This window comes from Elephas maximus, chromosome 3 (assembly GCF_024166365.1).
Source record: "Elephas maximus indicus isolate mEleMax1 chromosome 3, mEleMax1 primary haplotype, whole genome shotgun sequence".
Taxonomy (NCBI): domain Eukaryota; kingdom Metazoa; phylum Chordata; class Mammalia; order Proboscidea; family Elephantidae; genus Elephas; species Elephas maximus.
The window spans coordinates 89,974,028-89,989,948 of NC_064821.1; the positions used below are offsets into that span (position 1 = coordinate 89,974,028).

Genomic DNA, 15,921 nt, shown 5'->3' on the forward strand with positions numbered 1-15,921 from the left:
AATCATTGGTCATTTTGAATCGGACAATCATTAAGGTCTACTATGTCAGAAATGACAAACTGAAGAGGAATGGTATTGCATTCATTGTCAAAAAGAACATTTCAAGATCTATCCTGAAGTACAACACTGTTGTCAGTGATAGGATAATATCCACACCTCTACAAGGAAGACCAGTTAATATGACTATTATTCTAACTTACGCAACAACCACTAAGGCCAAAGATTAAAAAATTGAAGATTTTTACCAACTTCTGTGGTCTAAAATTGATCGAACATGCGATCAGGATGAACTGTTAATTACTGGTGATTGGAATTTGGAAACCGGTAACAAGGAAAGATCGGTAGTTGGAAAATACGACCTTGGTGACAGAAACGCTGCCAGAGATCACATGATAGAATTTTACAAAACTAACAACTCCTTCGTTGCAAATACCTTTTTTCACCAAAGTAAATGGCAGATGGAAACACAGGTATCAAACAGAGTACGTCTGTGGAAAGAGACAATGGAAAAGCTCAATATCATGAGTCAGAACAAGGCCAGGAGCCAACTGCAGATCAGACCATCAATTACTCATATGCCAGTTCAAGTTGAAAGTGAAGAAAATTAGAACAAGTCAACGAGAGCCAAAGTACAACCTTGAGTATATCCCACCTGAATTTAGAGACCATCTGAAGAACAGATTTGATGTGCTGAACACTCATGACCAAAGACCAGACAAGTCTGGGAATGACATCAAGGACTCCACACATGAAGAAAGCAAGAGGTCATTAAAAAGACAAGAGAGAAAGAAAAGACCTAAATGGATGTCAGAAGAGACTCTGAAACTTGCTCTTGAACATCAAGCATCTAAAGCAAAAGTAAGAAATGATGAAGCAAAAGAGCTGAACAGAAGATTTCAAAGGGTGGCTGGAGAAGACAAAGTAAAGTATTATGATGACATGTGCAAAGACCTGGAGATAGAAAACCAAAAGGAAAGAACACGCTCAGCATTTCTCAAGCTGAGAGAATGGGAGAAAAAATTAAAGACTCAAGTTCCAATACTGAAGAATTCTATGGGGAAAATACTAAACGACGCAAGAAGCATCAAAAGAAGATGGAAGGAATATACAGAGTCACTATACCTAGAAGAATTGATCAATGTCCAACCATTTCAGGAGGTAACATACGATCAGGAACTGATGGTACTGATGGAAGAAGTCCAAGCCGCATGGAAAGCACTGGTGAAAAACAAGGCCCCAGGAATTGACAGGATAGCAATCGAGATGTTTCAACAGATGCTGCACTGGAAGTGCCCACTTATCTATACCAAGAAATTTGGAAGACAGCTACCCAACCAACCAACTAGAAGAGATCTGCATTTATGCCTATTCCCAAGAAAGGTGATCCAACCGAATGTGGACATTACTAAACAATATCATTAATATCCTAAGCAAGCAAAATTTTGAAGATCATTCAAAAGCAGCTGCAGCAGTATATCCACAGAGAACTGCCAGAAATTCAAGCTGGATTTAGAAGAGGATGTAGAACCAGGGATACCATTGCTGATGTCAGATGGATCCTGGCTGAAAGCAGAGGATACCAGAAAGATGTTTACTTATGTTTTATTGACTATGGAAAGGCATTCGACTGTGTGGATCATAACAAACCATGGATAACATTGCAAAGAATGGGAATTCCGAAACAATTGTGCTCAGGAGGAATCCGTACATGGATCAAGAGGCAGTCGTTTGAACAGAACAAGAGGCTACTGTGTGGTTTAAAATCAGGAAGGGTGTGCATCAGGGTTGTATCATTTCACTATACCTATTCAATCTGTATGCTGAGCAAATAATCTGAGAAAAAGACCATGTGAAGAAGAACGGGGCATCAGGATTGGAGGAAGACTCATTAACAACCTGCGTTATACAGATGACACAACCTCATTTGTTGAAAGTGAAGAGGACTTGAAGCACTTCCTGATGAAGATCAAAGACCACAGGCTTCAGTATGGATTGCACGTCAACATAAAGAAAACAAAAATCCTCACAACTGGACCAATAAGCAACGTCATGACGAACGAAGAAAAGACTAAGGTTGACAAGGATTTCATTTTACTTGGATCCACAATCAATACCCTTCGAAGCTGCAGTCAAAAAATCAAAAGACACATTGCATTGGGCAAATCTATCGCAAAAGACCTCTTTCAAGTGCTGAAAAGCAAAGATGTCACCTTGAGGACTACAGTGCCCATAGTGTTTTCAACTGCCTCATATGCATGCGAAAACTGGACAACGAATAAGGAAGACCCAAGGAGAATTGACACCTCTGAATTGTGGTGACGGTGAAGAATACTGAATATCCCATAAAAAAAATAGAGTGCCAAAAAAACAAACAAATCTGTCTTGGAAGAAGTACAACCAGAATGCTCCTTAGAAGCAAGGATGGAGAGACTACATCTCACATACTTTGGGCATGTTATCAGAAGGGATCAGTCCCTGGAGAAGGACATCATGCTTGGTAGAGGGTCAGCGAAAAGAAGAAGACCCTCAACGAGATGGATTTACACTGTGGCTGCAACAATAGGCTCAAGCACAGCAACAATTGTGAGGATGGCAGAGGACCGGGCAGTGTTTCCTTCTGCTGTGCATAGGGTCACTATGAGTCGGAACTGACTCAACGGCATCTAACAACACACACACACACACACATACACACACATATATATATATACACATACATATATATAAAATAAATGATTTTATATAGAGTATACTTTTTTTTTATACTTTACATTTAAAAAAACTAAACAGGTTAGACAGCAATTAAACACAGTAGAAATTCAGTGAAAGAACAAAAGAAATTACTTAAGATTTAGCACAGAAAGACAGCAATAGAAAATATGAAAGACAGGTTAAATAACATGAAGAATCAACAGGTCTAACACACATCTAATTGAACTTCCATAAGAATCTCCCTGTTTTTGTCAACGACATCACTCTTCTCGACCTAATGATCTAAACACAAGTACTTTCTAACCTGTATCTTTCCATCAGTTCGTCTATTTCAGTCAATTATCAAATCCTCTAAACTGTTTCTTCAAAATGCCTTGTTTCATTCTTCCCTCTTCATCTCAATACTGTTACACTGCTCTAAATCCTTGTAATACCAAAACCAAACCTATTGCTGTAGAGTCAATTGCAACTCACAGCGACCCTATAGAACAGAGTAGAACTGCCCCATAGGGTTTCCAAGGAGCAGCTGGTGGATTCGAACTACTGACCCTTTGGTTAGCAGCTGAGCTCTTAACCATTGCACCACCGGCTCCAAATCCTTGTAATACGTAACCCAGACCCAGTGCCGTCGAGTCGATTCCGACTCATAGCGATATCACTTATCAAATGCTTTCTAAGTTCTGGGCACTATGCCAACTGCTTCACAGAGCCTGTCTCATTTAATACTTACAAGAGTGTTATGAAACAGGTATTCTGATCCCCATTTTATAAAAAAGAAAACTGAATCTTAGCCACTTTACCTAGGTAACATAAATAATACGAGGTAGAATCAAGATTTAACCCTCTAGGTAGTCTGACCCCAGTGATAGCACCTTAAGCCGTTATGACATAAAACCTTGTTGCTTTGCTTATGGAAAACCATCTCACAGCTAGGTGGACTCTAGGCTCTTCCCACTATAATCCACTCTCCTTAGAATTGCTTTTAACAAGTAACTTTCTTATATACAAAGTCTCAATGGAGCTCTACTTACTGCTGCTTTAAGTCTAAACTTCTATGTCTTTCTTTCAAGGTCCTGGCCCTAGCCACAATATTTTATATTCTTTCTAATATGGCGTATCCAGTCAAAATCAATTCAATCTTCTCATTGTTCTACAAAGACATCATGCTATCTTTGAAAAATCCAGTTTTTATCATATTTCTTTGTTTCTGAATTCCTACAATATTCAGACTTTAGATTTGTGGAATATTTTAAATGTGAATTAATATTATTTCTCAAAAGAATTAGCAACAGATTTAAGAGGAAGCAGAAGTACGATTTTGTCTGAGAGGCTCTTCTAAATAGAAAAGTAAAGAAAAATGAATAATTGATCATAGTATGTAATTTTATCTGTTACACATTCATTTTATTCCTGCTTATACTGGTTTGATGTGAAAAGAGAAACATACCTGTAGTAATTAAGATGTAAGTAGCTGAAATCTCCAATTGGTGTTTGGTTCCAAAGTGCACATTTTGATGGAGGAAAGTAGAAAGGTACCATCCTTGAGGGAAGCCTTTAAAAAAAAAAATTAAAAATCAAAGCACAAGGAAAATCAAACTTCACAGAAATTTTCTAAGAACCAATGAACAATCTTTAAATGATGGGACTTTATCAGGTTATATTTATAATTTTAGAAGAGTTGAAAAATATTTATAAAGTAAAAGAAAAAAAGAGAAGAATACTCATAATTCTACTACCAGGAGAAAAAGCACTCAAAATTTGGCTATACCCTTTTCTGCCTTTTTCTATATACACACAAGCTTTTATAAAAAAAATTTTTTTTCTTGTATCAATCACATAAAATCCATGAAAAATGAGTATAAACCATGAATTTACATTTAAATTTAAAATTTGTCTTTCTATCCTAATTCCTTGACTGGCTAGATGATACCTAATAAAATTATGAAAAGCACAAAAACTTCCTGGATTTTTAATTATTTCCAAACTTGGTATCTTAGGTTCTATCACACAAGTTTAATTATCAAAGCATCAAAAGGACATTAAAACAATTCCTCAACAAAGATTCTACGGGCAGTGTAAAACAAGATTTCAGTGTTAAATCTTACAGGGTATCATTATTAAGTTTTATTTTACATAAAAGAATAACATGAAAAAAATCACACAAAAAAGTCAATGGAAAAGGAACGGGGAGAAAAACAGCCTAATGTCACATGTAATTAAAGCAAGAAAGCTCTGGCAGTGAGCTGCCCACAACAATACATTTGCAGTGATAGCCCCCGCCCACTCCCCATCTGTCAGTTTTGTCATTCTGTGGTAGCTTGTGTTTTGCTGTGATGCTGGATGCTACCCCACTGGTATTTCAGTATCAGCAGGGTCACCCATTGCAGACAAGTTTTAGCGGAGTCTCCAGACTAAGACTAGGAAGAAAGGCCTAGCAATCTTTTAAAAATTAGCCAATGAAAACCTTAATGGATCACAACTGAACACTGTCTGACTTGCTTGCTTTGGAGACATCATCAGGAAGGACCAATCACTAGAGGAAGACATTGTGTTCAGTGAAGTAGAGGGCCACTGAAGGTGAGAGAAACCTTCAGTGAGATGGACTGACACAGTAACACCAACTATGGACTCCAACATGTCAGCAATCATAAAGATGATGAAGGACAGAGTAAAATTTCATTCTGTTGTACACAGGGTTGCCAAGAGTCAGAGCTGACTCAACAGCAGCTATCTATCTAAGCCATTAAATAGTTGAACTGAAAGATCATCGTATACTGCACTAAGAATACCTTATTCTAATACTGGGGAAGTCAGCACAACTTGACCAAGGCAAAGTCATAGAAGGCTCACAGACATATCCAAACTCACTGAGGAACCCAGTTACTGGGCTGAGGGTTGGGGACCATGCTCTCGAGGGACATCTAGCTTAACTGGCATAACATAGTTTATAAAGAAGACATTCTATATCCGACTGCGGTGAGTAGTGTCTGGGTTCTTAAAAGCCTTTGTTGTTGTTGTTAGGTGCCATTGAGTCGGTTCCGTCTCATAGTAACTCTATGTACAAGAAAACGAAACACTGCCCGGTCCTGCGCCATCCTCACAATCGTTATGCTTGAGCCCATTGTTGCAGCCACTGTGTCAATCCATCTTGTTAAGGGTCTTCCTCTTTTTCGCTGACCCTCTACTTTACCAAGCATGATGACCTTCTCCAGGGACTGATCCCTCCTGATAACACGTCCAAAGTATGTAAGAAGTAGTTCTGCCATCCTTGCTTCTAAGGAGCATTCTGGTTGTACTTCTTCCAAGACAGAAGAAGTTATTTTGCCAGTCCATGGTACATTCAATACTCTTCACCAACACCATAATTTAAAGGCATCAATTCTTCTCCAGTCTTCCTTAGTCATAGTCCAGCTTTCACATGCGTATGTGGCGATTAAAACACTACCTTAGTCTTCAAGGCGATGTTTTTGCTTTTCAACACTTCTGCAGCAGAATTGCCCAATGCAATCTGTCCTTTGATTTCTTGACTGCTGTTTCCATGGGTATGGATTATGCATCCAAGTAAAATGAAATCCTTGACGACTTCAATCTTTTCTGTTTATCATGTTGCTTATTGGTCCAGTTGTGGGAATTTTTTTTTCTTTATGTCGAGGTGTAATCCGTACTGAAGGCTGTGGTCTTTGATCTTCATAAGTGCTTGAAGTCCTCTTCACTTTCAGAAAATAAGGTTGTTTCATCTGCATAATGCAGGTTGTTAATGAGTCTTCCTCCAATACTGATGCCCCATTCTTCTTCATATAAGCCAGCTTCTCAGATTATTTGCTTAGCCTGTAGATTGAATAGATATGGTGAAATGATACAACCCTGACGCACACCTTTCCTGACTTTAAACCACACAGTATTCCCTTTTTCTCTTCAAATGATTGACTCTTGATGTATGTACAGGCTCCTCATGAGCACAATGAAGTGTTCTGGAATTCCCATTCTTCACAATGTTATCCATAATTTGTTATGATCCACACAGTTGAATGCCTCTGCATAGTCAACAGAACACAGGTAAGTATCTCTCTGGTATTCTCTGCTTTCAGCCAGGATCCATCTGACATCACCGATGATATCCCTGGTTCCACATCCTCTTCTAAATCCGGCCTGAACTTCTGGTAGCTCCATGTCAATATACTGCTACAGCCGCTTCTGAAAGATTCTCAGCAAAATTTTACTTGCGTGTGATATTAATGATATTGCTTGATAATTTCTGCATTCGGTTGGATTACTTTTCTTGGGGACAGGCATAAATATGGATCTCTTCCAGTTTGTTGGCTAGGTAGCAGTCTTCCAAACTTCTTGGCATAGGCGAGCGAGCACTGCCAGCACTGCATCCATTTGCTGAAACATCTCAATTAGTATTCCGTCAATTCCTGGAGCCTTGTTTTTTGCCAGTGCCTTCCATGCAGCTTGAACTTCTTCCTTCAGTACCATCTGTTCTTAATCATATGCTACCTCCTGAAATGGCTGTTGTTGTTGTTGTTAGGTGCCGTCGAGTCAGTTCTCACTCATAGTGACCCTATGCACAACAGAACGAAACACTGCCCGGTCCTGCACCATCCTTACAATCGTTGTTATGCTTGAGCACATTGTTGCAGCCACTGTGTCAATCCACCTCACTGAGGGTCTTCCTTTTTTCTGCTGACCCTGTACTCTGCCAAGCAAGATGTCCTTCTCCAGGGACTGATCCCTCCCGACAACATGTCCAAAGTATGTAAGACACAGTCTCGCCACCCTGTACTGTCAATCAATTCTTCTAGGTATAGTGACTCTGTGTATTCCTTCTATCTTATTTTGACACTTCCTGTGTTGTTTAATATTTTTCCTGTAGAATTTTTCACTATTGCACTTGAGGCTTGAATTTTTTCTTCCATTCTCTCGGCTAGAGAAATACTGAGCATGTTCTTCCCGTTTGGTTTTCTATCTCCAGGTCTTCTCACATGTCATTGTAATACTTTGTCTTCTGGAGCTACCCTTTGAAATCTTCTGTTCAGCTCTTTTACTTCATCATTTCTTCCTTTTGCTTTAGCTGCTCGACGTTCAAGAGCAAGTTTCAGAGTCTCTTCTGATGTCCATTTAGGTGTTTCCTTTCTTTTTATGACCTCTTACTTTCTTCATGTATGTCCTTGATGTCATTCTACAACTTGTCTGGTCTTCAGTTATTAGTGTTCAGCGAATGAAATCTATTCCTGAGATGGTCTCTAAATTCAGGTGGGATATACTCAAGGTTGCACTTTGGCTCTCATTGACTTGTTCTAATTTTCTTCAGTTTCAACTTGAACTTGCATGAGTAACTGATGGTCTGTTCCGCAACCAAACCCTGGCCTTGTTCTGACTGATGACACTGAGGTTTTCCATCATCTCTTTTCACAAATGTAGTCGATTTGATTCCTGTGTTTCCATCTCATGAGGTCCATGTGTATAGTTGTCGCTTACATTGGTGAAAAAAGGTATTTGCAGTGAAGAAGTCGTTGGTCTTGCAAAATTCTACCATGCAATCTCCAGCATCATTTCTATCACGAAGGCCATATTTTCCAACTACCGATCCTTCTTGTTTCCAACTTTTGTATTCCAATCACAAGTAATTATCAATGCATCCACACTGCATGTTTGATCAACTTCAGACTGAGGAAACTGGTAAAAATCTTCAATTTTTTCATTTTTGGCCTTAGTGGTTGGTGTGTAAATTAGAATAATAGTACTAACTGGTCTTCTTGTAGGCATATGGATATTATCCTATCACTGTCAACAGTGTTGTACTTCAGGATAGATCTTGAAATGTTCTTTTTGACAATATATGCAACACTATTCCTTTTCAAGTTGTCATTCCTGGCATAGTAGACCACATGGTTGTCCAATTCAAAATGGTCAATACCAATCCATTTCAGCTCACTAACACCTAGGCTATCAATGTTTATGAGTTCCATTTCATTTTTGACAATTTCTAATTTTCCTAGATTCATACTGCGCACATTTCACGTTCCAATTATTAATGGATGTTTGCAGCTGTTTCTTCTCATTTTGAATGGTGCCACATCAGCAAATGAAGGTCCCCAAAGCTTGACTCCATCCACATCATTAAAGTCAACAACTCTACTTTGAGGAGGCAGCTCTTCCCCAGTCATATCTAAGTGCCTTCCAACCTGAGGGGTTCATCTTCCAGCATTATATCAGACAATGTTCTACTGCTATTCATAAGGTTTTCACTGGCTAATTCTTTTCAGAAGTAGACCCCTGGGTCCTTCTTCTTAGTCTGTCTTTGTCTGGAAGCTCAGCTGAAATCTGTCCACCATGAGTGACCCTGCTGGTATTTGAATAGCAGTGGCACAGCTTCCAGTATCACAGCAACACACAAGACCCCACAGTACAACAAACTGACAAACTGTCGGGGTATAAGCCTGCCAGTGGCCACTTACATCTACTGGTCCTAGCCCAGCTGCAGCAAAGGAGAATGAAGAAAACCAAAGACACAAGGAAAAGATTAGTCCAAAGGACTAATGGACACCAACTACCACAACCTCCACCAAACTGAGCCCAGAATAACAAGATGGTGCCTGGCTACCAACACTGACTGCTCTAACAGGGATCATAATACAGGGTCCTGGGCAGAACGGGAGAAGAATATAGAACAAAATTCAAATTCACAAGAAACCCCAAGAGAATGGCCCCCAGACACCCTTCTAACTCATTACTGAAGTCATTTTGAAGGCTCACCCTTCAGCCAAAGATTAGACAGATCTATAGGGCAAACAATAACACACCCGAGGAACATGTTTCGTAGTTCAATCACGTATATAAGACTAAATGGGCACAGCAGCCCAAAAGCAAAGATGAGAAGGCAGGAAGGGACAGGAAAACTAGATAAATGGAAACAGGGAATCAAAGGCGGGGAAAGAGAATGTGTTGATACATAATAGAGTTGGCAACCAATGTCACAAAACAATTTGCGTATTAATTGTTCAATGAGAAACTAACTTGCTCAATAAACTTTCACCTAAAGCATCAAAAAAAAAAAAAAATACCTTTTTCTAGATCTTACTTTCATGTATCATCTGATGAAACATCGCATCTAAAATATAAGCCCCAGTTTACTGATCATATACTATGTTCTTGGTTCAAATACTGGCTTCCCACACTCCTAGCTGTGTACTTTCAAACTCTTGCCTAACTTGAGCTCGTAATATCTATATGAAGGATTTCTAATCCCCTTTTTAAAAGGTGAAGACACAGTCTGAGATTTAAAAACAGGTTTAAGGTCACAAAGCTAGTAAATAATATATCCTTCCTGTCTGTCTAATATATTTAAAATTTACCTATCCATGAGAAGCAGTATGACTTAGTAGTTAAGAGCAAAGAGCCTAAATGGAAATCAACTGCTTGAGTCTGATAAAAAAACTGGCTTCAAATTTGCTAGCTGTGACCTTGATCAAGTTACTTAACTTCTCTGGAATGTTAGTACCTCCTTGAAGTGTTACAGTGAATATTAAATGAGGCAATATATATAAGGGGCTTAGAATAATTCCTGGCTCATGATAAGTGCTCAATGTTAGTTATTTCTTTTTCACTTTCAGTAGTTCACAGTGCCTTTAAAGCTCAACCTGCACTACTTCAGATTTACTTCCCAGGCTGTATAGAGTAGAAGTCGTCAGGTTTAAATCCTGGTTATCCCACTTACCAACCATATATACTTGGAATGGTTAATCTATGCCACAGTTACCTCACTTAAAAAAAAAGTGGATAATATCAGTACCTACACCTCATAGGTCTGTCGTGGGGATTAAATAAAAATAATGCATGTAAAGTGTTTAGCATGGCACTAGACACATAAAATGTCAATAAAAGTTATTATTAGCCTATTATTATTTTTGGCCTTTTTCCTAATCTGGGGTACAAAGCCTTTGGAATCATAGGAGACACAAATCCCCTGAAATCGGCTATAAAATTTTGCATGTATATGTGTGTTTTTCCCTGTTAATGGGATTCAAAGGGATCTGTAACCTAAAAAAATTCCAAACTGTGCCTTAGAACCCAGAAATTATTGAAAACCAAGAGGTCACTAAATGAGTAAAAGAAACTAGAGTTGGATAGATAAGAAATAATTAGTTTAAAGTGCATCAGTATATTACTAAAAAAACCCAAAACCCAAACCTACTGCCATCTGGTCAATTTTGACTCATAGTGACCCCACAGGGTTTCCCAGGCAGTAAATTTTTACAGAAGCAGATTTCTCTTGTGAAGCCACTGGTGGTTTCAAACTGTCCACCTTTCAATTAGCAGTCCATCTCTTTACCCACTGCACCACCAGGGCTCCCCTATGAGTATATTATCGTACCTAAAATGTAAGGAATGAATTTGATACTACAGTCAACCTGATAATGAAATAAAAACGAAAGAATGTATCTAACTTGTTACGTAACTGGACCTGTAAAAGAACTTAAAAGAAGTTGACACATTCTCAGTGAATATTTACAGTTGGCCGTTGGTTTAATCTAAGAGGTGATAGTGGGGTAGAACCAAGTAAAAACCCTGTTGCCATTGAGTCAATTCAGACTCATAGAGACCCTATAGGACAGAGTATAACTGCTCCATAAGGCTTCCAAGGAGCAGCTGGTAGATATGAGCTGCCCACCTTTTGGATAGCAGCCAAATGCTTAACCACTACACTACTAGGGCCTGCAGTGGGGTAGAACAGAACGGCCAAAGTTAAAGCAAAAAGGAATATGATAGCCTCCTTGGGTTTTGTTTCCTATTGTCTTTATCAAGAACATCTGGCACAAAGAAAATCAATACAGAGAATAAAGGCACCCTAAGGATTCACTTCTAATTTGGGAAAAAAAAAAAAAAAAAAATCCACGTATCAGCACGAATTGCTCTTCCCTAGGGGGAAAAGAACAATAAATGATCCAAGGAGCCAAATAAAACAAGCCCATTTGCTTGGTGCCCATATTAATGACAGACTGAGAAAATTAGGAGACAGGTGGCAAGCTCCTCGGTCCTATTTCATATGAGTGGGAAAAGGCTTGGGAACTTGTGAGTAACCCAATGTGAATTTTTCCTCATCAAGAAACTAATATTTCTAAGCTGGTATTAGGGAACCCAGGCTTGGAAAGGGACAGTGTTGACATGTCGTGGGGTTGATAACCCAATGTCATAGGACAATGTGTATACTAACTGTGTGATGAGAAACTAGTTTGTTCTGTAAACCTTCATCTAAAGTACAATAAAAAAAAAAAGAAATGAAAACAAAAACTTGATAGAATTAAAAAAAAAAAAAAAGAAAGAAATTAGTATTTGTTAAAATAGGGAAGGAACCCAATCACTTTCCCACTTGTCTAGGATATAGGGTTTTTATCCTCAAGAGTTCCCACAATAAAAAAGATCCTCTGTATAACTAAAATAAGGGAAGAAGGAATTAGGACTAATACTTACTCAGTGTCTACTACGTACTAGGGTCTTTTAGGAATTTTATTTAACTCTTCATAATAATCTTCTGTTAGAGATTAAAAAAAAAAAAATTGCCATTGAGTTGATTGTGACTCATGGCAACCACATGTGTCGGAGTAGAAATGTGCTCCACAGGGTCTCCAGCGGCCAATAGTTCAGAAGTACATCACCAGGTCTTTCTTCTGAGGTGCCTCTGCATGAGTTTGAACCTCCAACCTTCTGGTTAGCAGCCAAGTGTGTTAACCAACTTCACCACCCAGGGAGAAATTACCACCTTAATTTTATAGATGAGGAATCTGAGGCTTAGAGATGGTAATTAACTTAACCAAGGTCACCCAGCTAATTAGCAGAGCTAGGATATGGAACCAGGTTTTCCTGATTCTAATGCTTACGTTCCTTCTTCTATTTCAATCCTACTTTCCCAAGTTATGTGAGCAGCTATGAAAAAAATATTTTGTAACAATATTTCTATACCTGCTATTCATCTGGGGTCCTGCAAGAGGATATACAGGCTCCATAATTTGGTGAATGATTCATCCAATTTCAAATGCTTAGTAACCTAAAAAATAAAAGAGAATATTATGAATGGGTAACAAAAACAAAGATTTAACCACTTATTAACAAAAGTATAGGCAAAAATATCTAGGATACTTATTTGAATTATGTTATAGATTAATAAGATAAAATGCTTATGGATTCTGTAAGTCATTTTCGTAGTTTACAGCCATTCTCCCTATAAATTAATTCTGCCCCAAGATCAACTTAATGAGCAGTAAGGCAGGCCATATTTTAACCACATTTCTCTTCCTCATGTTCACCCGTACACAGAGGATGCATGTTACATGACTTTGCCAACGTCATGCACCTTTTGATGAGATTTATAACTGGAATTGGAGGTCTTCAGATCTCCCAAGCCCACTATGCTTGTCATCACATCTAGGTAGGGAACTGTTGTAGTATTTTTACGCATTATGTGTTGCTACTTTGTAGTTAAGAGGATCCTTATAGGCTAAGGAAAGGATCTAGAACATGACCTTCTTTGCATGTGGCAAACCTTACAAAAAATCACAAGAGATCTTTATTTATGTTGATACGCAAACAATGATTTATTTTAAAAACTGTATTGTACCTAGCTATTCCCCTTTACTCCTGAGAGAACTCGTATGAAAGATTTAAAGAAATCAGTTAGCATTCCTTTTATTAATCAAATGCAGTAATACCAAATTGTCAAATTAATATAAGAGATTTTTTAACAAAAGCCTCAAACTGTTCGGGAAATCACAAAGCAGCAGACAGGAACAATTATAGCTAGGTATTTATCGGACCTATAATGCAGTTACCAAGGAATCTTCAGTCTTGTAGAGATGAAAGACAAACTATTGCATTCCCACAAACTGATATTTATCAGTGTTAAATCAGTGGTCTTTTTTTTTTCTCCATATGTCCTCTCTGAGTAAACTCATCTACTCCCATTGTTTCCACATCTATCTATGTAAGCACCTTCAGCTCTCACCTCTCTTCTGAGTTTCAAATCCATATTTCTAATTGCTCACTAGATATAACCATCTAAATATTATCAAAACATAGACTTAATAAATCCTTTCTTTCTTTATACTTTTCCTATATTAAGCCTTATATTTCTTTAGGCCCTGCTTGCTATTTCTATTCGAGAAAAAAAGGAATCGTCTGAAGCAAGATAAGGGAAAAAAGGGTTATTAATGCCAGTATAGGAGTCATTTAGCAGACAGTTTTTACATAAAGTCAGAGGCTGGAAATATTCACAAGAACAAAATCCTACTGAAAGTACCCTGTAAGGTAGCCTAAAAAGTCCCTTTTGGAGACATCTGGACTTCAAAGGTTAGGTTTAATGTAGCTTCTACGGATTGTAGCCTTTAATTTCCAAAGCCCTTTTATGCCATACGGTTATTATGGATAACAGTATACATATTTAAAAAAAACATATTAATAACTGTAATTTTACAAGGTAATAAAATGTCATTTTTCTTCATTAAACAAAATAGTCTTAAACTCCATATTTGTATCTTCTTTCTTTTTGTATTAGGGTAAAAAAAAAAATAGGATAATACTGATTCATTTTTCACCTCAAAGCAATACATGTATAGCATTTTACTTTGACAATATCACACAAGCAATTAAAGCTAAGGAAACTAAAACCAAACACTACCTATACCTAGCAAAACATATTCTCAGATAATGGCATTATTGTCTAGCAAATGGAAACCATGAAGTCGTCCTTACCTCTCCTTTCTCCTGCCATATAAATTCTGTCTTTCCGTGCCCACTGCCTTAGTTTCTAACCTCATCAATTCTCACCAGGTTTACCTGAAAGTCCTCCCAGTGCTGCTAGGATATTTCTATACTAATTTGATCTAGTAATTCCACCTAGTTAAAAAGTTCTGATGGCTTTTCTTCATATACAGAATAAAGAAACTTCACAATCTGGCCCCATCCTATTATTCCAACCTTATATCTCCTTATCCACTCATCCTACATCCTAAACTGAAATACTTGCAGTCAACCTCCCTTCCCTCACACTACCCACCCACTCCATTTTAGTGTCTGCACAGGTTGTTCTCTTTACTTGAAATGCACTGGTAAACCATCGTCTTTCACAATCCAACTCGAGTGTCACGTCCTCTGAAACCTTCTCCTAAACTCTATGGCGGAGTTTCTATCTCTGTGTTTCCCTATTACTTTCACTAGATAACGAACGTCGAAAACTGAATGACGCCCTACTATGTGGCAGATTCTAGGCAGCCACTGAGAGAAATGCAAGGACGAACAATACAGGATCTCAGTCCTCAAGAAATTTCCTCAATAAAAACAACTTTAAGTGGCACGTAATCGACTGTAAACCTTTCATACACCTTATTTCGGATGATTCCCAAGGAATCTGTGGTCCACTTAGCTCCCCCTGTTAGTTCCCCTTCTGGTCCTCGGCCTCAGGCTGACCCCACCACCAAACCAAAAACCCGTTGCCGTTGAGTCGATTCCAACTCATAGGGTTTCCAAAGAGCACCTGGTGGATTCGAATTTCCGACCTTTTGGTTAGCACACTAACTCTTAACCACTACACCACCAGGGTTACTAGGAACCCACCACAGGGCCCTGAATGTTAGTTACCCACCGTCCTTCCCCAGGCCCTACGGAGAGACTCCCGGGAAAGAACGTCGTCCATTCTTGCTGCCACCCCTCAGGGAGAAACAGGAGGACGAAATCCCACTCACCGCAATCCCCGCCGAGGCCGAGGTCTGTTCGTTAGGCCGGAACAGACGGCAGCGCCAAGGAGCGCCTCCACCGCTCCCGCCGCTCCTCTGGGACGTTGGGGTCGCGGGAACAGAAGCGGCAAACACAACCTCGCTAAACGCGTAGCTCGCGCCACGCGTGCTGAGTGGCCAGAAATCCGACCCATCAGGAGCGGAGGCGGTGGCGACACGCACTGTCGCCGCAACGAGCCGGCCGACCAGCCAATCAACGCCCCGCACTGTCTCGAGCTGGGCCAATCCTAAGTCTCTAAGGAGAACAGAGAGAGCCACTGACGCTCCAGGATCGGGTCCGGATAATTTAAATGCTGCATTTTGGCCAACGGTTTTGAGTTCCGGAGTGGGGTGGGTCTTGCGCACCCGCAATGAAAACGCCAGCTGGAGAGCTGACAAGAGGGTAGGGGAGGAACCCGGAAGTGCTCGTAGCCGGGGTCAT

The 15,921-nt window shown here is 39.2% G+C and overlaps 1 protein-coding gene across 3 annotated transcripts in view; it reads right to left on the reverse strand.

Annotated features, from left to right (window-relative positions):
- Positions 1–15,921, reverse strand: part of STIL (STIL centriolar assembly protein) — a 72,571-nt gene extending 56,650 nt beyond the window's left edge. For all 3 annotated transcript variants that reach the window (XM_049879226.1, XM_049879225.1, XM_049879224.1), the window contains exons 1-3: positions 15,450–15,921; positions 12,676–12,760; positions 4,160–4,264 (exon numbers count right to left, since the gene is read on the reverse strand). In XM_049879226.1, coding sequence (XP_049735183.1) covers positions 4,160–4,264; positions 12,676–12,719 — 149 coding nt within the window. In that variant the 5' untranslated portion in view covers positions 12,720–12,760; positions 15,450–15,921. The remainder of the gene's footprint in view (positions 1–4,159; positions 4,265–12,675; positions 12,761–15,449) is intronic.